Raw genomic sequence first — 24204 nt, 5'->3', positions numbered from 1 at the left:
ACAGCGCACAATGTGTTTTGAAGTAGCAGCCAAGAAAGGTGTAATTTAAGTCTACGAACAGTGAACACCCGTGTGCACACCTGTGTGGATCAGCGTGCTTGTATTCAAATGGTTTCCACATGTTATGGTCTGCAAGAGGATGTAGAGAGCCATAGCCCTGTCCCCCAGGGCATGAAGCAGGCATGGAGGAGATCCAGGCCCCAGACATCCAGAGGCCCCAGAGTGCGAGAGCCCAAGGAGGACCCCTGGAGGGGCATCCGTGCCACCCTCATGGGAAGGGCTGAGGATCCCCAGACGAGGCGTCACCCAGTAGCCACCGAGCAGAAGCTAGAGGGGGCTGCACCGGCGTGCCTGCCGGCTCTGCCGGCAGCCAGCTGTGCCAGAGTGAACCGAGCCGCAGGCCCAGAGGCCGGAGGCCCGAGGGCACCCCGCACCCCGGAGGAGGCCTGACCGAGCAACAGGCGCCAGGCCCCCCCAAGTAGCCACCGGGAGTGAGCTGGTACATACCTGAGCGCCCAGCCCCGGACACTAAGAACCACCAATGCACCGACCCCTGAAGGCATCAGTCACCGGCAGGGAGTGTGGTGAGGGGAGATAGGCCTTGGAGGGCCTGGGAGTTCCCAGAGAGGTGGAGTCTAAGACCCGACCTGATATATAGACACAGACAAACAGGCACACACAGACACAAACATGCATTTCCACCCTCATGCACACATATACAAACACTCAGCACTCACCCAACGTAAGGATTGACATAAATGGACATGTACACACAATCACACTCCCCAAATATACTCTTAGGGCTTATTATAATTACAATATTTAAAACACACACACTGTATTTTGAAGAAATCACATTAAGAAACAAATATATGAGCGATTTGCCCTGAATCGCTCCTTCTGTCAAGAGCGATTCAGGGCAGAGGGGAAACAATCAACTGACAAGACAAGGGAAGCACATCTGAGCATAGTACACACAGATCAAGGGGCGAGAGAGCGAGGTGCAGGGACAAGACCGATAAGCAGTAATTACAAAAGCACCGTTTCTGTTTTAGGTAAACAGTTAAAATTGTTGCTGCAGTCCTTCTCATAGGCACTGAGCATGCAACATGTTTTTAATCTTGCCTTTGTTTACTTTCATATTTGCAGGTGTGGAAATTTACTGTTATGCCAGACAGAATGGAAGTTCGTGGAGCTTTGGAAGGAACTATGTACAAAGCTGATTAACAGCACCTCAAATATCTAGACTCAAACTGTTAACGAATACAATAAGTGGTACTTAAAGTGAAAAAAAAAATAACACAAGCGAGATTTGTCTTTATTCCCAGTAATGGAACTAAGCAGGAATGACACTGATAAATATATCTTTAAAACATTTGATTCAAATGGGATATCATCAGTCTTCAAGGTAATTTTTTCCCTGTTGGGAAATTAAACATGACTGTAACATTGAATTCAAATTTAACATCCATGTTAATTTTGAAATAAAGTGGGGAAACAAAGAAACAGTCAAAGGCAAAGACAGCCAATTTTATGTAGTTGATACACTGAGAGAATGGATATGTTAAATACAACATGTGTTAAATTTGAATATGTGCTGTATCAGACCAGGGACTACACATTGTGTGAATTTCGAACAAATTTTCAACCAAGAAATCCAGACAAATCACAAGCATAAAAGTGAAATAAGTATTTGATCCCCTACAACACAGCCAGAATTCTGCCTTGCAGAGATTGACTGTGTGCCCATGTGGCAGATATTCCTAATCTCAACTTCTTGTGTATAAAACAATCCTGTCCACAGAATGAAATTCTTCCGTCCCAACATCAACTCGACCTTCTGTGAATGGAGGAAAATAAATTCTCATTGAATGATATCTCCACAGAAAAGCACAGAGATGGAAACAGTATTTTTTGGAGGTGTTTTACTGCTAAGGGTACAGGACAACTTTATCATATTAGGGGCCAATAGATGGCCATGCACCATCAATATTGGATGAGACAGGTCTTTCAATATGACAATGACCCAAAACATACCAAGGCAGCAAAGTAGTGGGTAAAAAAAAAAAAAGAATGGTGGTCATGGAGTTTCCTAGTCTTCAGACCTCAGTACTAAAATATCTGTGTAGTGACCAGAAGCTTTGAGTTTCCAAGTGGCAGCAAGAAACCCAAAAGAAAAAGTGTTTCTGCAAGGATGAGTTGGCCAAAACCCCTTGTGAGATGTGCGCAAACCCCAACTGCAGGAAAAGTTTTACCACTGCGGTCGCTGACAAGGGTTTCCCCACCAAGTACGTCATGCTTTGCTTGGAGATCAAATACTTATTTTACTCAATGACATGCAAATCAATTTATAGCATTTTTGTAATGTGTTCTTTCTGGATGTTTGGTTATCTCTCTTCATAAAAACCATAAAAATTAGAGACTGCTCGCTTACAAAGAAATGATCAAACTCACAACTTTAGCAGGGGATCAGATAATTATTACTAAGATCCTGTGATAGTACCATAGACTAGTGATGTGACGTTCTGTATCGAGACTTCAAAGCTTGTGTCGAGTAATGGAGGGGGCGTTTCCGCGATGCGCGTATCGAGGCTTGCTTCATTTATGGGAAGAGTTGAAAATGATGACGCCCGAAGCCTCGCTGCCTGGCTGTACCACGTGACTGGTTCAGGAAGTGGTTCGATATATAAACCCCTCAGACTTCATTCAAAATGTGGGTGTTTGATGGAGAGTTGCGGTTAGTGAGAGTTTGGAGAGAGTTTGGAGGTTTATGAGAGTGAGGAGAGAAAGTCAGGAGAGAATGGAGCCAGCTAAGAAGAGGAGGATGTCCTCCCCTGTGTGGGAACATTGTGATTTTATTCCTCCCAACAAGGTATGTAAATTTCTACAGAAGATGTATTTTCATAATACTGATGGTGCAATACAATTTATGTTAAGCGGCTTTACTTTTGTACAAGGTGAAGTGTTGGCTTTGTGCCAGGGAGCTGGGATATAACAACAACACCTCATCCATGCTTAGGCACTACAGAGCTTTGCATGAGAATAAGGGGAACACCGATTGTGGAGCAAGACCAGGTGAGCCATCAAATGCCATGATAATATACCATGCTGTAATGTTACTAAATGATATAACAATATTATACAACTGTAATAAGTTACATGTGTGATATTTATATTTGTGCTTTGTTTTTATTGTCTTTCCTCAGGAGAACAATCTCAAATAGATGAAGTCAAGTCAAGTCAAGTTTATTTATAAAGCACATTTAAAAACAACCAAGGCTGACCAAAGTGCTGTACAATAAAATACAAATATAAAATACAATAAAACACAAGTACATAAAACACCTCACTGATAAAACAATAAGTTAATACAGTAAGTTAAACCTTGCTAAAAGCCAATGAGAAGAGGTGAGTTTTAAGAGCAGTTTTAAAAGTTCCTAGGCTTGTGGAGAATCTGATGTGAGGAGGTAAACTGTTCCACAGTCTTGGTGCAGCCACAGCAAAAGCCCTCTCTCCCCTAGTCTTTAATCTGTACCTGGGAACATCTAAAAGCATCAGGTCTGCTGACTTTAAAGATCTCCTGGGGCGGTAAATGCTAAGAAGCTCTGCCAGGTAAGGAGGTGCAGTACCGTTAAGAACCTTAAAAACCAGCAGTAAAATTTTAAAATCAATCCTAAAAGCAACTGGGAGCCAGTGGAGAGAGCAGAGGACCGGAGTGATGTGGTCTCTCTTTTTGGAACTGGTCAGCATGCGAGCAGCAGCGTTCTGCACCAGTTGGAGGCGATGCAGACAGGAATGATCTAAACCAGCATAAAGGGAGTTACAGTAGTCCAGCCGTGATGTAATAAAAGCATGGACCACCCTTTCTAGATCGTTCCTGCACAGGTAGGACTTGACTTTAGCTAAAATCCGTAGACGATAAAAAGATCCCTTGACTACGGAGCTGATTTGTTTATCAAATTTAAAAGCACTGTCAAAAGTAACACCGAGGCTCTTAATGGAGGAAGTACATTTGGAAGTTAGGGGTCCCATAAAATCAAAGGAAAGGTTGGGGTCTTTAGGAAGCCCAAACACAATGACTTCAGTTTTACTTTCATTTAGATGTAGGAAGTTAAGAGCCATCCAAGTCTTAATGTCAGACAGACAGGAGAATAACGGCTGCAAAGAGTCCTTACAGTCTAACCTCAGAGGGAGGTAGATCTGAATGTCATCAGCAAAGGTGTGGAAGGACACATTATGTTTGCGCAGCACATCGCCCAGAGGGAGCAAATACAGAATAAACAGCAGGGGGCCTAGAATGGACCCCTGAGGTACACCACAAGTTAAAGGAGCTCTGGGAGATGACAGTTCACCACAAGCATGCTGTTGAACAACAGCATGCTTAAAAAGTGTTGGGAAACAACCAGAGCTGAGACAGGCATTGATCAGGACCAGAAGGACAGGTCCAACTGAGTCCAGGACCTGCTTCAGAAGACGAGAGGGGATAGCATCAGTGGAACAGTTGGTAGACTTGACCTTGCAGACTGTTTCATGCAGCTGAGAAAAAGAGATTAGCTCAAACTGGTTAAAGGCAGATTGGCACGAGGGAGAAACACAGGGATTGAAAGGTGGAGGTGGAATGACAGACTGCAGGGAGGAAATCTTATTAACAAAAAAAATATAAAAAGTCATTGCAGACGGTGGCAGAAGGTGTGAGGCAAGTGGACGTATGAGGATCAACAATGGAGTGGAAAACCTGGTTAGCATGGTGATTGAGGACTCCCAGCGATTTAGCATTGTGGAGGACAAAGGATTTAAAAGATTTGTTAAATCATTAAATCCTAGCTATGTTCTCCCCACTAAAAAGGTCATAAAAGCAGTGAAAATTTAGTTTTTACAGAATAAAATGTGGGCAGGACTGAGGTTCAAAGCCTCAGTGTGTAGCTGTCCATACCTCAACGTTACAAAAGCACAACTACTGTCCACACCCCAACCTCACCTCACCTCACAGTAAATGATCATTTCCATTTTAAGCATTTCCAAATAATGATTTTCCATACTGCCAGTATAAATATACACAGTATACTGCATCATTACAATATAGATGTTTTACACACTCCTTTTGTTGTTGACATTTACAGGCTGTGTGCAAAAGGCCACACTCTTCAAATTCATGCCAACTAATATTTTTACGTCCAGTAGATGTCCTACTAGAGCAAATGAAGCTTCAAGACGCTTTGCGCTGGAGTGAACCAATTGGATGAAAAGCTTCAGTGCTTCATGAAGCTTCATCTGCCCATCACTACCATAGACATCTGTATGTTTCTCTCAGCTCCTGTGTCCTCTGTCCTGCTGGTCTCTGAGTGTCTGTCCCAGGGAGAAATGAGGGTGTCCTAGGCTCCAGCGTCCGTGAGCAAAAAGAAGGGGATCAAACACGCTCCAAACTTCTCCAAATTACACCCCCCCCCACTTTCCACAGGTGGGTCCACTCACTCACACAGTGCTGCAGCCTTAAGTAGGGCTCAGGATTAACGGCGATAGGCAGCAGGTGTGGAGTTGAAAACAGGTGCGTGGCCCAGAGACGGGAGCCCGTAATGAGCACCGCCCCGGCAGGAGAGAGAGAGAGAGCAAAAAACTATAACACATGTTGCCTAACACGGGATCAGCTGGTGAGGCACAGGGACCATGTCATTGAATAGTTTTTGATTTTGAAAATTTTGGCTCATCCTTTAAAGCAGTTAAATTCATACAAAACGTCAACCATTTTAATTTGAGTGTAGAGCACATGTTGTTTTGTTGCTTGGTTTCATCAGTGTTGAATTATTTTATTATCTTATTTTCTAATAACAAATACATTTTCTTCATTCATTTAAATATGTGACAGCATTTTAGCTTATTTATACTTACAATAGGGTAGGAGCCTATTTAACGCTTACACATTTGGATGTTTAACTATGTTCACAGTCAGTGTTGGGAAGGTTACTTTTGAAATGTATTCCATTACAGAATACAGAATACATGCCCCAAAATGTATTCTGTAACGTATTCCGTTACGTTACTCAATGAGAGTAACGTATTCTGAATACTTTGGATTACTTAATATATTATCATGCTGTTTACAACTACGTGAATGTACTATTGCTGTGATTTATTACTGTTACTGAAGGTCCGTGGCTACGAACCGTAGTAAAGGGACCTCTGACTAATATGGGTTCTGTGTCGGGCTCGTAGCCGAAAAATAGCTTTACTTTGTTGTCTGGGTCAACTCTGCTTGTGAGAGACAGAGAGAGGCGTTGAAAGGCTGCTCCAACGGAACTTATTGTTTCGGAGGAAAACACGAACAAAGCGTACAGTCGAGTTTTAATAGTGTACTTACAACTGGGCTCGTCAGGCACTCTTCTTGGCTGCAGTGGTTATTATTATATTTACATGCTCCCAGCTCCCGTTTTTGCTCGATGACAACTCGTACTTTTTGACTCTCCTTTTTCTCCCACCTCGCGCTCACAGACACATAACGAGTATGGCAGTCCATTCTCCCTGCAGCATGGACTACACTGCCCATGATGCTACATTCTGCATTCTGCTTATTAGCTTAGCACAACAACAACAACACGAAAAGGCGCTCTCTCACCCAGGAAACACGCAGATCGAGAGCGTCACCCTGTAACCATGGCAACCGCAACGCTGCCTCCTGGAACAACAGAACGTAGCTGTCAAACAAAACCGAAACAGTCCTGACCCGCCACAATATGAAACAGGAAAGTACCGCCATGTAATCCATTTATTTCAACAAAGTAACTGTATTCTAAATACCACCTTTTTAAACGGTACCTGTAACGGAATACAGTTACTCATATTTTGTATTTTAAATACGTAACGGTGGTACATGTATTCCGTTACTCCCCAACACTGTGTTCACAGTGGCCAGTTTATTGACAGTCAGTCACGGTACAAATATTAAGGAAATGTTCAAGTCAGGATAAATTTATGAAGCTCAATTATGCTTCTTAAAGATGTTGTTATTTTTGGGGGGACAAATTTTTATGTTTGCTAAACAATAATAATTTCTTTCTTTGTTCTTGAACTATTGAACTAGAGTATAGTATGTTTTAGGAACAAATGTGTGCTTGTTCAGGGTAGAAATCAAGCTTCTATTATATTAAACATGTTTTTTGAATTGTAGTTTACTTGATAATTTTGAGTTGAAAGAGTAATGATGAAGGATGATGTTAATAACTTTGTTTGTTTGTTTGTTTGTTTGTTTCACTTACATGTTTAATCATCATTATTAATGTATACATCTTTATAATTACCAAACATTCGACACTTTAATTTAGTTGCCTTGTTGGGTCATTACTTAAGTAAACAAATAAAAAGTAACCACAGTCTTGTAAATACTGGGTGTATATCAATAAACTAAGCAGGATATAGTCTTGAATATTTGCTTGAAACCTATAAACCCCAGGCCTTTATATTTCTAGCAAAGCAGACAGTAGATGTGAAATTAAAATTACAATTGTTTATCTATTCTTACAATAAATTAAATGAAGGAAACAAAGGAAAACAGATTAAAAACAAAAAAGCCTGAAAAAAACATCCATCCATCCATCCATCCATCTTCATCCGCTTTATCCGAGGCCAGGTCGCAGGGGCAGCAGCTTAAGCAGAGAGGCCCAGACCTCCCTCTCCCCAGCCACCTCCTCCAGCTTATCCGGGGGAACACCAAGGCGTTCCCAGGACAGCCGAGAGATATAATCTCTCCAGCGTGTCCTGGGTCTGCCCCGTGGCCTCCTTCCGGTGAGACATGCCCGGAACACCTCACCTAGGAGGCGCCCAGGAGGCATCCTTGTCAGATGCCCGAACCACCTCAGCTGGCTCCTTTCGATGTGGAGCAGCAGCAGCTCTACTCTGAGCCCCTCCCGGATGGCCGAACTTCTCACCCTATCTCTAAGGGAGAGGCCAGCCACCCTTCAGAGGAAGCTCATTTCTGCCGCTTGTATCCGCAATCTCGTTCTTTCGGTCACTACCCACAGCTCGTGGCCATAGATGAGGGTAGGGACGTAGATCGACCGGTAAATTGAGAGCTTTGAATTTTACACTCAGCTCCCTCTTCACCACGACGGACCGGTGCAACGTCCGCATTACTGCAGCTGCAGCCCCAATCCGTCTGTCGATCTCCGGCTCCCTTCTCCCATCACTCGCGAACAAGACCCCGAGATACTTGAACTCCTCCACTTGGGACAGGAACTCATCCCCGACCCAGAGTGGGCTGAAAAAAACAAGCAAACAAAAAATTACAAATATCATTGATGAAATATTATTTCGTTAATATCACAATTTTTAAAAATCTTTAATATTGTGGCGTGTTGGGGGAACAGCTAGTTCTCTCCCATCATGCCTTGGGACATGTGCTGCTATTTAGATGTTCTTGTTTTATTGTTTATGGTTACACTACTTTTAACTGTTATCTTGAATGTTGTGTTTGTACTGCGGTTCAAAGTCACTTACAGTTATTGTTTTATAGAATGAATGCAACCATAAGTGAGTTCTGTTATGCTGTTAATGACCCTCGAAGCACAGTGTAGCATCAGCAAGTGTTGTAATAAAGAGCTCCCCCTACCAGCTTGGGGTTGAATAACAAGCTTGCTCTCTCTCTGTGAGCTTCTTTGTAAAGATTCCTCTGCATGCCACATTGGTGTCAGAAGTGGGATTCCAAGAGCATGGCCACTATTCTGAAAGAGGAAGAGGAGCTGAGGAAGATTGAGGAGCTTATCACTCGCCTGGAAGCGGTGAATGGAGCACGATCGAAGAAGCGGGGAGAGCCCCGGGCAGCAGCAAGCCAGCCAGGGGAAGATCTGTGGGGCTTACCAGATGGAGCCTCACACCCCCGCCCACTGGGGAGCTGTCGGAGCCGCCAAGGCATGCTGCAGGCTCCAAGACCACGAGCAACCAGCCAGCCTCCACTCATGGTGATGCCTGGGAGCAGCACACCCTCACTGATGGTAGCCGAGGGGGACAACGCCAACTGTCTCCAGGACCAAGTGCAGCCGCCGCTGCCATCAGTGGCTCCTGTTCGGGGGAGCATGAAGCTGCCACGCTATAATGGGGAGGCACCTCCAGAGACCTACCTTATCCAGGTACAGCTGGCTGCTCAGCTAAACGGATGGTCAACAGAGGAAACAGCTGTCCAAGTCGCCCTCGCCTTGGAAGGCAGGGCCCTGCAGATCCTCACAGATCTTCAGCCAGAAGAGCATTTAAGTTGGCCTGCTGTTGCCAGAGCAATGCAGAGCAGGTTTGGCCTCCGTACACATGCAGATGATGCCCGAGATAAACTTGCTAGCCGCCCACGGAGACAAGAGGAGAGTCTGGGTGCCTATGCTGCCGACCTACGTCTTTATGCACGTAGAGGGTACCCTGCTTTGATGCTGCAGCACAAGAAGAGCTTGCCCTCCAGGCTTTTGTCCGGGGTCTCCAGCCAAAACGACTACAAGAGCACATCTATCTGCATGCACCAGAAACCCTGGCGGCAGCTCTAACTGAGGCCGAAAGAGTGGAGCATGTGCTCAGCCCAGGTGCACACAGCCCTGGCATAAGTCACCAAGTGCGCCAAACGGACTACGAAAGGAGTGACCAGGAGGAGGAGGCCTGCCAAACCACCAACACACCACCCTGGCGATCTTGGCGAGGGAATAGGCAAGCAGGAGGCCAATCCAGGGGTACCTGCCATCGGTGCGGAGAACCAGGCCACATCGCACGCTACTGTCCAGCACCAAGCCCACAAAGCCTGGCACCCCAGCTGCCTTTAAACTAAGGCGGGGTGGCACAACGGAGGAACTGCCCCCTGCCACCACTCTGTCCTCCGAATCAGACTTGCGGGTTGGCCGGCTCGGCCAGACACGGGGACTGTATCTGGACTGTGACCTTGCCGGCACCACCTGTAGAGCCCTGATAGACACTGGATCCACGCTTTCCTTGGTACAGGCTGGAGTCCTCCCTGGTACTGATGGCCCAATACCGCAGGGTTGGCAGCCTACTCAGCTCCACATCACCACAGTCACGGGGGAGCATGCCAAAGTTAAGGGGGAAAGATCCCTCCCGGTGACTGTTGCTAACTGCACCGTGGACCACCAGTTCTGGCTAGCCAGCATCCAGGACCAATGCATCATTGGCCTGGACCTGCTAGCCAAATGGGAGGCCACAGTGGACGTGTCCCGAGCAATCCTTTACCTGGGCACGGAGGCTGTGGAGCTCCACACCACAGAGGAAGTCCCGCTGCCTGCCTCCACTTTTTCAGCCAGCGTCAGGAAGCCTGAGGACCTGTTGCCGCTGGCGGGGGAAGGGGCCTCCCCTTCACCAGCAGTACTGCAACTGTCTGCAGAGACCAAGCAAGCTGTCGAGGACCTATACCAGAGGAGCTGTGAGGGTCTCCAGGCTGATCAGCGACAGCAGCTGCGAGAGATACTTGACTTGTTTGCCGACATCTTTGCAGCCAAGGTTGAGGACTGCATGCAAACCAGCCTGGTACAACATGACATTGACACTGGGGATGCACGGCCCATCCGCCTCCGCCCTCGTCGCCTTCCCCTTGCCAAGCGTGCCGCAGCAGAGCAGAAGATCAGGGAAATGGCAGAGGCGGGCATCATCGAACCCTCAAACAGCCCCTGGGCAGCCCCGGCTGTACTGGTTCGGAAAAAGGATGGTACCTGGCGGTTTTGTGTCAACTATCGTCTACTCAACAGCATCACACGCAAGGACTCCTACCCATTGCCCCGGATTGACGATGCCCTCGACGACATTGCTGGGTCCTGCTGGTTCAGTTCCCTCGATTTGCGCAGTGGCTACTGGCAGGTGGAGCTGACGCCAGAGGCCCGCCCAAAGACTGCTTTCTCCATTGGCCAGGGACTGTGGCAGTTTAAGGTGATGCCCTTCGGCCTCTGCAATGCCCCAGCCACATTCGAGCGCCTAATGGAGAGGGTTCTGGCTGACATCCCCCGCGACCGCTGTGTGGTCTACCTGGATGACCTCCTCGTCCACGCGACAGACTTCGAGAAAGCCTTGGCTAACCTGACTGCTGTTTTCCATGCTATCCGCCAGGCTGGCCTTCGCCTCCACCCCAAAAAGTGCCACCTCTTCCGAAAGGAGACGACCTTCTTGGGTCACGTTGTGAGCGGAGCAGGGGTTTCCACTGACCCTGCGAAGGTGGCCGCTGTGAAAGACTGGCCCATTCCGGGCAACACTGCTGAGTTGCGGAGCTTCCTTGGCCTGGCATCATACTACCGACGTTTCGTCAAGGACTTTGCTACCATTGCAAGCCCCCTGCACTGGCTCACACAGAAGGGCCGGGAGTTCCATTGGAGTGAGGACAGTGCCGTGGCATTTGATCGGCTCCGATCTGCACTGGTTGAGGCACCGGTGCTAGCCTACCCAGACCTGCAGCTCCCTTTTGTTGTGGACACTGATGCCAGCAACACAGGGGTGGGGGCTGTACTGTCGCAGGAAGGCCCTGAGGGGAAGCGGGTCATCTCCTACTACAGCCATTCCCTCAGCAGACCAGAGAGGAACTATTGTGTCACCCGTCGAGAGCTGCTGGCCATCATCCTGGGTCTCCGCCATTTCAGACCCTACCTCTACGGGAAGAAGTTCCTCCTGCGCACAGACCATGCATCCCTCACTTGGCTGCTCAGCTTTAAAGAACCGGAGGGACAGCTAGCCCGGTGGTTGGAGACGTTGCAAGATTACCACTTTGAGGTTCGTCACCGGGCGGGACGTCTCCACACCAATGCAGATGCCCTTTCCCGACGCCCTTGTGAGGAAAAACAGTGCAGGTACTGCCAACGCTTGGAGGACCGGGAGGGCATGACTTCAGTGATCGCGTCACCACAGGGCGGCCCTGAGAATGACTCTGTTCCAGGTGGGCATTGTAGCAGTCTTCAGGTCCAGTCCGCCGCAGGGGATACTGAGCAGCTGCAACACGACCAGAACCAAGACACTGCCCTTTCCCGGGTTCAGTGTTGGATTGGAGCCGGTCAGAGACCATCATGGCCAGAGGTATCTGCACTGGACCTCGAGACCAAGGCTCTCTACTCCCAATGGGCCAACCTCACAAACCGAAATGGCCTCCTCTATCGCCGCTGGCAGGCTCCCGGGGGTCACCGTGAGGTCTTCCAGCTCGTGGTACCTCAACAGTTGCGGTCCAGGGTGCTCCAGCTGGTCCATGGTGCAGCGGGGGCAGGACACTTTGGAGTTACCAAGACTCTGCGGCGACTTCGGTCTCGGTTCTACTGGCCCGGGTGTCGCCAGGACGTAGAGCTCCATGTCCATCGGTGCGATGCCTGCACGGCTCAGAAAGGGCCTTCCCAACGCTCTCATGCCCCCTTGCAGCAGTATCAGGTGGGGGCTCCCATGGAGCGGGTTGGTGTGGACATCCTGGGACCCTTCCCCACCACTGACCAGGGGAACCGCTACGTCCTGGTTGCCATGGACTACTTCACTAAGTGGCCTGAGGCCTATGCAGTCCCTGACCAGAGTGCTGTTACCACTGCTGAGCGTCTGGTCAACGAGATGTTCTGCCGGTTCGGGGTACCAGAGGAACTGCACAGCGACCAGGGCCGGAATTTTGAGGCTGCGGTGTTCAAGGAGGTTTGTCAGCGGCTGGGTATCAGGAAGACCCGGACGACGCCACTTCACCCCCAAAGCGATGGGTTGGTGGAACGCTTCAACCGCACCCTGGCCACCCAGCTTGCTATCCTGACCTCCCGCCAGCAGCGTGACTGGGATCAACACCTTCCCCTGGTCCTAATGGCCTACCGTTCTGCAGTCCAGGAATCTACTAAGTGCACTCCAGCGGCCTTGATGTTCGGTCATGAGCTTCGTACCCCAGTGGACTTGGTGTTTGGATCACCTCCCAAGCAGGAAGTGTGCGGGGACCCCGGGTTGGACTACCTCCACAACCTCCTCGCCCGGCTCCGAGAGGTGCATCAGTTGACCAGGCAGGCTCTCCAAGATGCGGGCTCCCGGCAGAAGCGAGCTTATGATACCCGCTGCAAGGGGGAAGGACTTTCTCCCGGTCAGCATGTGTGGGTCTACAGCCCGGAGAGGAAAAAAGGGCTTTCTCCCAAACTGATGAGCCAGTGGGTTGGACCCTGCACTGTTCTTGAGAGGCTGTCCGACATGGTCTACAGGGTGCGGCTGGTCAAACGGAACAGGGTGGTCGTACTCCATCGTGATCACCTGGCACCCTATCAGCCCTTGAGTCCATCCAGGGAGGCGTCAGGGTCCCAGCTTCAACTGCAGGCCCCCAACCTGGCCTCGGAGGCAGCTGGGGGACCCACGGAACATCCTCAACGAAGCCGTCGCCTTCCCCAACACCTCAGAGACTTTGCTATGGACATGCCGGTTGCTGGGGACAGCTAACCACTCAGGTGGGGGCTGTGTGGCGTGTTGGGGGAACAGCTGGTTCTCTCCCATCATGCCTTGGGACATGTGCTGCTATTTAGATGTTCTTGTTTTATTGTTTATGGTTACACTACTTTTAACTGTTATCTTGAATGTTGTGTTTGTACTGCGGTTCAAAGTCACTTACAGTTATTGTTTTATAGAATGAATGCAACCATAAGTGAGTTCTGTTATGCTGTTAATGACCCTCGAAGCACAGTGTAGCATCAGCAAGTGTTGTAATAAAGAGCTCCCCCTACCAGCTTGGGGTTGAATAACAAGCTTGCTCTCTCTCTGTGAGCTTCTTTGTAAAGATTCCTCTGCATGCCACAATATAAAATTTAGACGCTTCATTGCCAAAAGCAGCTGCCCAACTTAACTCTAACTAAAAGGAAGTTAGGAGAGGCCACTTAGGGCCACATATACAGTTTTTGTCTCCATTTTTAGAGCACTCACCTCAGAGGTGTTAAGTTCCATCTCTGCTCTGTGATGCAGGAAATCTTTGCTACCAGATGAGTTGACCCTTTTGTGTTCTCAGAATGTGTACATACATTACCACGCAAGGATAAATATTGTTACACGGGGACGCTCTTTGTTGCTCTGCAATTCAGTTCATGATTCCCAACAATCTTGGGTTATTCAGTTGATACAAAATCAAGAATTTAAGTACATCAGCGCTGAAGCCTGGTGATATGGCTGTGAACATGTGATTCAGGGACACAGGATCCATTAAAAAGCACTAGAATGTTTATTGACATACATCTATTGCTGCAAAAGCTAAATGAAAAGGGTCAGCAGTATGAAGTTAGGTCATGCTTGAGATGTCAGGGGCTTTTATTTCATTAAAAAAAAAAAAACCACAGACTTGTGTAAAATCGACTAAAACATTAGCCTTTTGAGTTTAGGTGTAATTTACAACAGTGAACAATAATAGCCCACTGTTCACTGATATAAATAAGAGTTGTCATTTTTAACGTAAAAAAATAAAATCTATATATTTAAAGGTTGTTCCCTTACTAGTGTGTAATTCTATTTTCCTTTTCTCAAAGCTTTCATGAGCTACTTTTACAATCACAAATTGGCGCTTAATTGTATGTTGAGCATATTTTTTAGATTGGAGTAAAATTCCTGTAACAGTAGTAGGTGTAATGTTTCCCCCTGTTGGTTCATTGAGGTTCTGCAGTCACACTCATTCAAAGTGAAAAGTCTCATAACTGACGTAACACATAAGCCTTAAATAAAACAACAACAAAACAAACAAACAAAATCAGGTGTTTTTGCCTTTATTGGAGAGTAGAAAGGCAAGCAGGGAGTGTGCAGAGGACACTCAGCAAAGGGTGAGGGGTTTTTTATAGTTACCTCCTCACCCTGTGAGCTAAACTGGTGCCCTAGACAACAGTAACAGGAGTCGCATCTGACTTCCTGCCAATATGCTAAAGAAATGTAACTGCACACTTAAAGACATGCAGATGTGATTGTAGTGTGATCTTTTTTTAAAAATGCCAGCTCTTGTTTTCTCAACCATGAAGATCATTTCCCTCTCTTCATGTCAGTCCAAATGGGTGTCTCAGAAATCTCCAATTCTTGTAAGTTTAAAGAGGAAGTAATGTGTCAACTGCTTTTACCCCTTTTCAAACAATACGCCGAATATAACAATGCTCTTTTTGGTCAGAGTTTTCACACATCCTCCTGTGAGGCTGCTCACTAACAGGATGCTGTTGGAGGCTGTTGCTGACGGTGTCAACACACACTGAACAGTGAGAAGGCAAAGATATATTTTTAATAAGAATGCTTTTAAGTTAGGGCGAGCATAACCAGTGAGCTTGGTTACTGACACATGCTTATCAGATTTGGTATTGCATAAAGAAAAAGTGATGACGGGTGTACTCTCTAGTTGTGCAGTCACCTATGCTCCAAAGAAAAAAACTAAATGATGAACCCAAAATCCAACATGTTTTACTTGTATTTATTTCTCTCATTTAATTTATTTTCAACAATTACAGATGTAGATATAGTCAGGCTTTGTAACTTAATCACCAAAATATTTAATTTAATTGTTACATTTTTCATAATTAAACAGCCAAAATTAAACAAAATTTCATGGCCAATGAGGCAGGCTCAACTCAAACATACGTCTCAAAGTAAAAGTTCAGTGTGTTTATTCACAATGAAGTCGATAATGTTAAACACAGTGCAAAAAGGGGAAATCCTGCTCCAGGGAGGAAGGGAAAGGAATACAAGCATCCAATAATCCAAATACATGTTTGTTTGTTTGTTTGTTTGTGTGTTTGTTTGTTTTTAAATAAAATGGACGTTTCTTTCTAAACTAACACAACAGCTCATAGCCCTTTACTTCAAAAACATGGATTAATCAACTGCAGACACTACACTCTGGAAAAAAGAGAAAAAGACAGCAGGTATATAGTGGAAGCCTGGTTGTCCCAGGTTTACACTGCAACTTGAAAGCAGCTTACATTTGTGGATCTGTGGGAAGCTGGCAGCATTAAATGTTACTCAAAACCCCCACTGGGCATGCAATGTGATGTGCGTCTCAAGCTATTTGTCCACACAAATTTAGCGTTTTTTTTAACCAAGAGCAATGTTAATTATTTGTACACACAGAAAGGTTTTTGATAGGTGAGCTGAACTTAATAAAATAATGAGTAGTTATCCAGGTTTTAATGTACGCATTTGTAAAATAGTTTCACTTGTGGTCAAATTGCTTCATATTTGAGTGTGGATTCAAACACATGCACGTGACTCCTCAAAAGTTACACACAAATCATAGCACACATTTATGAAGCTTATTTTATGCAGGTGGATCATATCATACACATGTGTAACCCTTTAAAGACACATTTCTCTCCATAGTTTCCAGCATTATGGGGAACATTAAGTCATTTCTGTTAACTGTTGCCTTCAAATGCCTGTTTGTTCTAACCCAGTTTCTTCTCAGTTCTCCTAGTTACTTCCCTGTACTTCTACAGAAACCTTGCCAATCTGGACAACTACTTACCTGCTGCTTGCAAAAACATTTATCTCTATTTTCTGTTCTGACACCAATTCTCTGTAAACTGTCACAAGAAGGACTTCTCCCCCAACTCTCTGATAATTGCCAGGTGCCTACACACTACCTCCAATACATTTGTAAAGCTTAGTTTACGCTTGAGGATTATGTCGTACAGATTTGGAAGCCTTTTGAGACATATTTGCCTTCGTTGCATCCAGGATAAGTCCCACCTGAGCACAGCCAACAACAACAAGAGACAGACAGAAGGCCAACCTGGTGAAGTCAGCCAGGGAGGACTGAGGGACTATGACAGGGTTGTTACATTTTACATTTTAATGATCATGAAACTGAGCTTGTGGCAGGCAATGGTGCTAGTTTCAGTCATCATGTAGCTGTAGTGTTTACAGCTGAGAATGAGCAATGAAACATTTCTCCCACTGAATGCAGGGCTGTATTCAAATTCTGGTATGAATGAATATTGGCAACAACAGTCATGAAAACCACTAATCACCCTATAAACTACAATCCTTAAAATGGTGATGTTAATTTTTAAAAATGGTTTAAGGTGTTTCTGCTTCCACTGTGGATGTAAATGCATTTTCCTGCATGAGGAACATAAACTACATGTAAGTCACTAAAATATGAACTTTAAATGAGACTTTTGTTGAATTGGATTAAGCCAGTGGCTGAATGTAATAGACACTATGTGATGGGATAGTGCTAGTTGGTTGCAGATCTAAAAATAGTCCAGTGACAATGTAAATAATGACTGAAAAAGCCTGTGGAAGCTCTATGAGCTTCCTTTTATTTATGCCAAATAAGGTATATGTTGCTTTCACTTCCTTTTTTAGATTTACACATATGCAGTGAGAACACGATTTCCAAGGAGCCATTCATGACCAATAAGTATTGGAGATATGTGCATGCCATTTAATAAAGCACTCTGACAACTTCCAACTATGTCAACACACATTGAACAGTGAGGAGACATGGAAGCTGTGCTTGGCTTGATGGTGATTCTACTGGGAGTGCCTCATGGTGAGCTGATCAAGGTTTTTTTTAAATATAAATAATTATTAATAATATGTTACATATAAGCAATGTGTTTTGAACCAATACCATTTTTTAAAATAAGGGATGTTAAAGCAGCTCTACTAATACTTGAAAAAAGAGATTTGTGCTTTTATTTGTTTTAAAAAATCAGGTTATATTCTTTTTGGCAAAATCTACAGTTTGTAACCCTTTGAGCAGAGCTTTAGTTTCTTTATGGACATGCCTCTAATTTTAGTAGCAGTGGCCCTGAATTGGATAAATTGAAGAAAATGGATGAACAGGCATTAGGTTAATTGGTGACACTACTTTACCTGCAGTGTAAATTTGAGCAATAATTGCATAGGTGGAAGGAAATGGATGGATGGATAGTAGCAGTGGTAAGATAAACATAATAATGAGATTTTAAAAATTTAAGACTGTTCTTTGTTTCTGCTTCTTTCTTCTTTTTGTTGTTTCTGTTAAATGTTACTTTGTTCATATAAGCACTTTATGTTATTGTGCCATTTTTGTATCTATTTGTATTTTTTCATGAAAATGTTAGCATTTCAACTGACCTACTGAACTCTCTATAACTATCTGTAGGTGAAAAGAGTCTGAAAAGTTCTTCTATAGACATGGTATCCATATTTTAGTTTTAATTGCCCAACAAATTTTATGGTGTTCGCTTTGGCCAAAACTGTGGAGGAACTGTTTAACTGTTTATCTTGGTTATTAACATGAGTGCACTCTTGGAAACATTACTGTGGTGATTACTTGCACCTTGGAAAACTACTTCTGCAAAGTAGTCTGAGATCATATATTTATGGCAGGATTATTCAATATGCAGTTTGGTATTACGTTTCAATGTGGTAGTTCAGAAATATTTGTAACACGTAAAACTATTTTACAGAAACTAACGAATTACAAATGTTTTTCTTTATTAATGTTTCAAAAGTTCCAGGTGTGGAAACTTACTGTGATGGCAGACAGGATGGAGCTCAGTGTTACGGAGCTTTGGGAGGAACCGTGGACATCCAGCTGATGGACAACACCTCAGAAATATCTAGATACAAAGTGTTAAATAATTCATTAAAAATACTAGATGTGAGAAAGAATAAGATTATTTCTAATACCATAGAACATAGATATCTTTTCCCCAGTAATGGAACATTTAGGATCAAGAACCTGAGTAGGTCAGACAGTGGTAATTATACCCTTCAAACCTTTGATTCAGATGGAAGATCATCAGGCGAGTGGACTTTACAGTTGTTTATTCAAGGTAAATGCTTCCCTGTTGGGAAATTAAGCCATTAAAAGATCTGAATTTAACCTTGTTTTGGTCATCTAAATATCTCACAAATCTCACATTTTAGATATTTGTGTTTCATGCTTTATACTTGGTTTTCATTAGAGACTACAACAAATGACAAAGATCCTGATTTTTTTTTTTTTTTTAAATAAAGATCATCTGTGTGTTTTTCTCAGCTCCTGTGTCCTCTGTCCTGCTGGTCTCTGAGTGTCTGTCCCAGGGAGAGAGGAGGGCGTCCTGCTCCTCTGAGGGAGGGGACAGTCTTCAGTATAGCTGGACTCTAAATGGACGCACACTGACAGATGCTGAGCTCCTTTCTGGAGATAATGAGACTAACATCATGACTCTGAAACAGCATGTCTCAGGAACTCTGGTCTGCTCAGTCAGGAACAACGTCAGTAATGTCTCCAAAGAAGAAAGGATATCTACCTGTGGTGAGTGATAGTAGGCGATAATCACAACTTTGACAATTAATGTCACTTTTTATAATGGTCATGAATTATCTCTTTTGCTCATAGGGTTCATTTTTATTAACTGCACCACAGTCAATGGGACAATGATATCGGTGTGGGTGCATAAAACCAGTAACACCCTGTGTGTTGAACCAGCACAGATTTTTAAGGGTAAGGAGAACGGAGCTGCCATAAGTGATGACATATGGTGTATTAGAAATTGAAAACTAACTACATCCACTGGTGTCATTTTCTTATTTATCCCCATTTAATTTTTTCATAAAATCATGTTTTCTGACTCAAATAACAGCTCTTTTTTAAAAATTTATGAAACAGGAAATTTGCCACTAATTGGTGTTCTCACGACGCTCATCATTTTCTTACTTGTGGGTATAGCAGTCATCTGTGCTCAGCGGAAAAAGAAAAACAGCAAACATAAAAAACAAAAAGGTACAAAACTTCATCTTTTTCCTCACTCACAATGCTCAGATTGCTTTTTACTCTTTTTATAAAAATAAATAATTATTGGAAATTTTTAAATGAAACTTTTTTGATGACTTAGCAAGATATGTCAGTTAAATACATGGATAGTGTTTAACCAGCTACCTTTATCACAGAAGACAGATCTGCCCTACCATAAAGTCTAAAGCTTGCTAATGAACCCATTTCAAAAGTCATATTTTGTGTGAATCATTTTACATTATTTCCAGTCTTTGTGATAAAACTAACCAACTTTTTCTGCCGGCCCACCGCTCTACTTGCTATTCCTCAGAGGAAGAAGATGACCAGGAAGAAATCTTTGCTGATATCAGGGTTGTGAAATGGCAGGCGAAACAACTGGAGAGAAGAGCTGAACTAGAGTTTGGCAAAGTCAAGTATTCAAAGCGTCCTCGGCAGACGGAACCAACAGGAAATGCTTGTTTGTATGGCAACGTCCATAAAGCCATGTAATTTAAGTGGTCAGTGCTTATATACAGACTGCACAGCTGAAAGCTGATCAGTGAGGAGCTGCTGTCAAGATGTCTAACTATTTTTCGTTAAATGTGATTTCCCATCAGAAAAATATAATATATACTATCAAAGGTAATACTTACTGATATAAATACTTACTGATAATTACTTTCATTGCACTTCCAATCTCTTGATTTAGTATGTTGCACAAATACTGTGAGTGTTTTCTGCATATATTCTGTGGAAGCTCTCATAGAACATTGTTATTTAGGTTATTGAGGGGAGGATCTAATCGTTAATCCAAGATGGCGCTGGTGTGCTCGGCAGGCTGGGCCCTCTACTGTTTGGAGTATCAGATCTCCTACCACTGTTATGCTGACAACATTCAAATCCATTTCCAATTGTCTGATGACCTGCCAGCTTCATTGAATCGTTTGTCTGACAGCTTGAGAGAGTTCCCAGTGGCTGTCAGCCAATTCTCTCATTTTAAATGAGAAGAAAACTGAGATTATGGTGTTTGATAGTCACACTCCACAAGATCAGCTAGCTGCCCGATTTGGTCCCTTTGCTTGCTTCTTAACGATACTGTAAGTAATCTAGGTGTTTTCCTGGATAGTTCATTTAAACTGGATAAACAGGTTTTCTTTGTGGTTAAATCTGGCTTCTTCCAATTGCGCCAAATTTCCAAGGTCAAACTTCTAATACCGTACAAAGATCTTGAAAAATTTATACATGCCTTTGTGACCTCCAGATTAGATTACTGTAAATCTCTCTACTCTGGACTCCAACTCGCTCACCTCCAATGGTTACAGCTTGTTCAGAATGCTGCAGCTCGTCTTCTAACCGGAACTAGAAAGTTTGCCTCCATTACTCCTGTGCTCTCTGACTTACATTGGCTGCCTATTAAATTTCGTATTGATTATAAAGTTCTGCTGCTTACTTTCAAATGCCTAAACAACCTTGCGCCCGACTATCTCACCAACCTCCTCAGTCTTTATACTCCCAGCTGTTCTTTGTGATCATCTGGTCAGTGACTAGGGGTGATTGTGCCATTGCCTCTGTAGCACCAAACCTCTGGAATAGTCTTCCTGCTACCATTCATGTTTCTGAGTCCATTCAATTCTTTAAAGCACACTTGAAAACTTACCTATTCAACCTGGCTTTTCCAACTTGCTAATTCTCACCGCTCACTAACTGCTGTATCGTTACTCATTTCTCTGGATCATCATGAATTCTTCCTACCCCTACTTACTAATGCCTTTGTTTGTTTCTCTATTTTACCTTGTTTTAATGACTTACTGTTTAGTGTAATCATTTTACTGTTTATTCCTTACTGTGAAGCACTTTGGTGTACCCCCTGAATTTAAACTTGCTATATAAATAAAATTGTATTGTATTGTATTGTATTTTTCTCTTTCCATTTGAATTTGACTTGTTTTTGACTTGGTAGAAGTTGGACCAGATCATCCAACTCAATTCAGTTTTATTTATATAGCACCAAATTACAACATGTTGCCTCAAGGAGCTTTATATCATTTGGTAAAGACCCTACAATAATACGAAGAATCCTTAAAACACAAATAAAGTAAAAAGGCTGAACATTTGGATGTTTATAAGACATCCAGATATCAACAATTCACCTTTAGTTGGCAAGTGTCCTCATTAAAAACACTGATGTTCAAATTACATAAAGGACAGGTGTGTGAGTCACTTTTTCATCTAAACATGTTTCAAATTGCTGCAAGTTGGATTTTACTTGGATTTGGCCACTGATATTAGTAAACAGAGGGACACTTCCAGGCTTTTTCAGCCTCAGAACAGGGGGATTGTTAACCTGCTGGTCCGCTGTTGTGCACTTTTTATAAGATGGTTGTTATCACAAAATACATCAGAAATTTGTTTAGCTCATCTTGAAAGTTGTAACATTAGTGGTGATTGAGCTATATCACTTCAGTCTACCATGAGATGGCTGGCCATTTAAAGAAAAAAACCCTCATTATTATTCATTATTAGTCATCATTATCACAATTACCTGGGTTTACGTACGTCTTAGAAAAAGAAGGTTGTTCACAAACTCGTGTTTTTTTTTTTCTCTGTTCCTGTTATGACACCAAGCTCAATTTTTCACACTACACTCCTCTTGTTTGTGCTCCTCTCATGTTGCCCTGCACTTATACCTTAACGGTTTATTTTGCTTTACTTGTTTTGCATTGGTTTATTCCTGCAACCATTTTTAACCCATTATTTTCCTTAAAGTGGTGTACTTGCACATTTTTAATAAGGACCACACTAGATATGTCAATAACTTCAATCTACAATCATCACCCTGTGAAATAGGAAAGGAAACTTCCCATAAACAGGAAGGGAAAATTCATGCTTCTTCTTTTTGATAAAGCTAAAATTTGTGTTTAACTTGGGTGTGTGTGTGTTTGTTTCCCCGGTAAAGCAACAGAAACAGTGCACCAACAATAGAAGGTCACAGGAAGTGCTGGTTATGATTTACTGCATAGAAAGGATAAAATGGTCACAGGCAGTAATAAAATTGGATGTTTCAAAATAGAAAGCGACCATCCTACTTTTATTTCAGAGTTCAGTTTTTAAATTCTGGCTGAACTCAATTCAATGCAATAAAATTTTATTAATCCCGGTTCCAGGTCCAAGGTTGGCCCTGAAGGAAATTGTGTGTGTGTGTGTGTGTGTGTTCCGTGTTCAGCTGAGAGAAAGTGTCCCTTCACCCAGTTAGGCAAAAGTCAACAATCTTTGGTCGACGTGGGGTGGCCTTAAGGGAGGGGGAAAGAGAGTCACAACAACAATCTTGTTATCTAATGGAGAATTTTGTTATTTCTGCCAGCTTTTGCCTTGAGCAACCAGCTGGCGCCAGGGGGGCCGCATGAGTTGAAGATGGTAGTTGTTTTGGTTAGTGCGAACAAACTGCATCCAATTTTACAGTTGGTCTAATCTCCATTACTGGTCACAAGGTCTCTCAATTCCCGTTGCAGAGCCATTAGCTTCTCCAAGATTTTGCCCATATGCATTCAATAAACAGTCTGAACTGTGTTTTAGTCCATTATAGTCCTTCAATTTGAAATAAATAAGATGGACCATATTATTATTTAATTTCCCCCTATCAAGCTTTAAACAAAGCTCACCAAGGTTTAATGGGACATTCAATAACATTTGATTTGAGGCACCAGTGTATTGGAAAGTAATAAATAAAACAGTAAAAACACAACAAAAATAAAGCAACAACCCTAGAATGGCAAGGAGGCAAATAAAGCTCAAATTTATAAGATAAAACCTATAGTTAAAAAAAGGTAGAGTTCATGAGGCAAACAGTTAAGGTAAAGCATGAAATCCAAACATGATGAAGAAGATAACCAGCAAGTGTTTTCAATTGCATTGCTACATGTATACTAAATCAAGCACCTAGCCATGCAGTCTGCCTTTACAAACATTTCTGAAAGAATGGCTCATTCTACAAAACTCAGTGAAATGATAAAATAATGCAATGAAGAAAACCTTAAGAGCTAGGCTTGCTAGGGAAGGAGAAATGGATAAAAAAAAAAACAGTATACCAACTTCCCTTCAACAAAATGTATGGAATCAGGTGAATTAGTCTGCCACTACTATACAGCCTACACTGAGGAATTTCCACAGGCCAAAAGTAAAAACTCTGCACATGGAAGAAAAAAAAGAGGAGAAAATGCTGAACAACCACAGGACTTTCCTCTTGTTTAAAATAAGAAGTGCTTTTGCTAAACTTACTGCCAACTGTTTATTTGTTTCCTTCTGCACAAATCTGTATTACATCTAATTAGGTCAGTATGTAATGCCATATAAAGCTCTGTGCATGCTTTCTGTATTTCTTTGATTTTATTCATTTGTAACATTTGAGACACATTATTTGGTAAAGGTGTGATCCTTTTAATAGAAACAATGATAGTAGTGTAAAAAGTAGAATGCAAATTAGTTTAATGAGTAAAGGACCTCACGTTGGCCTTTGGTACGGCTGACCACCACATTCTGCTTGGAAGGCT

The 24204-nt window shown here is 43.5% G+C and overlaps 1 protein-coding gene across 4 annotated transcripts in view; it reads left to right on the top strand.

Annotated features, from left to right (window-relative positions):
- Positions 1-23961, top strand: part of LOC120723848 (contactin-2-like) — a 39042-nt gene extending 15081 nt beyond the window's left edge. For 3 of the 4 annotated variants that reach the window (XM_040015621.1, XM_040015620.1, XM_040015623.1), the window contains 5 exons: positions 18417-18734; positions 18941-19198; positions 19283-19387; positions 19553-19666; positions 19989-23961. In XM_040015621.1, coding sequence (XP_039871555.1) covers positions 18417-18734; positions 18941-19198; positions 19283-19387; positions 19553-19666; positions 19989-20167 — 974 coding nt within the window. In that variant the 3' untranslated portion in view covers positions 20168-23961. The remainder of the gene's footprint in view (positions 1-18416; positions 18735-18940; positions 19199-19282; positions 19388-19552; positions 19667-19988) is intronic. The other variant, XM_040015622.1, reaches the window with a different exon arrangement.
- The last annotated feature ends 243 nt before the right edge of the window (positions 23962-24204 follow it).

The sequence above is a fragment of the Simochromis diagramma genome, unplaced genomic scaffold (genome assembly GCF_900408965.1).
Source record: "Simochromis diagramma unplaced genomic scaffold, fSimDia1.1 OVJJ01000685.1, whole genome shotgun sequence".
Taxonomy (NCBI): domain Eukaryota; kingdom Metazoa; phylum Chordata; class Actinopteri; order Cichliformes; family Cichlidae; genus Simochromis; species Simochromis diagramma.
This window is presented reverse-complemented; position numbering and strand designations above follow the sequence as displayed.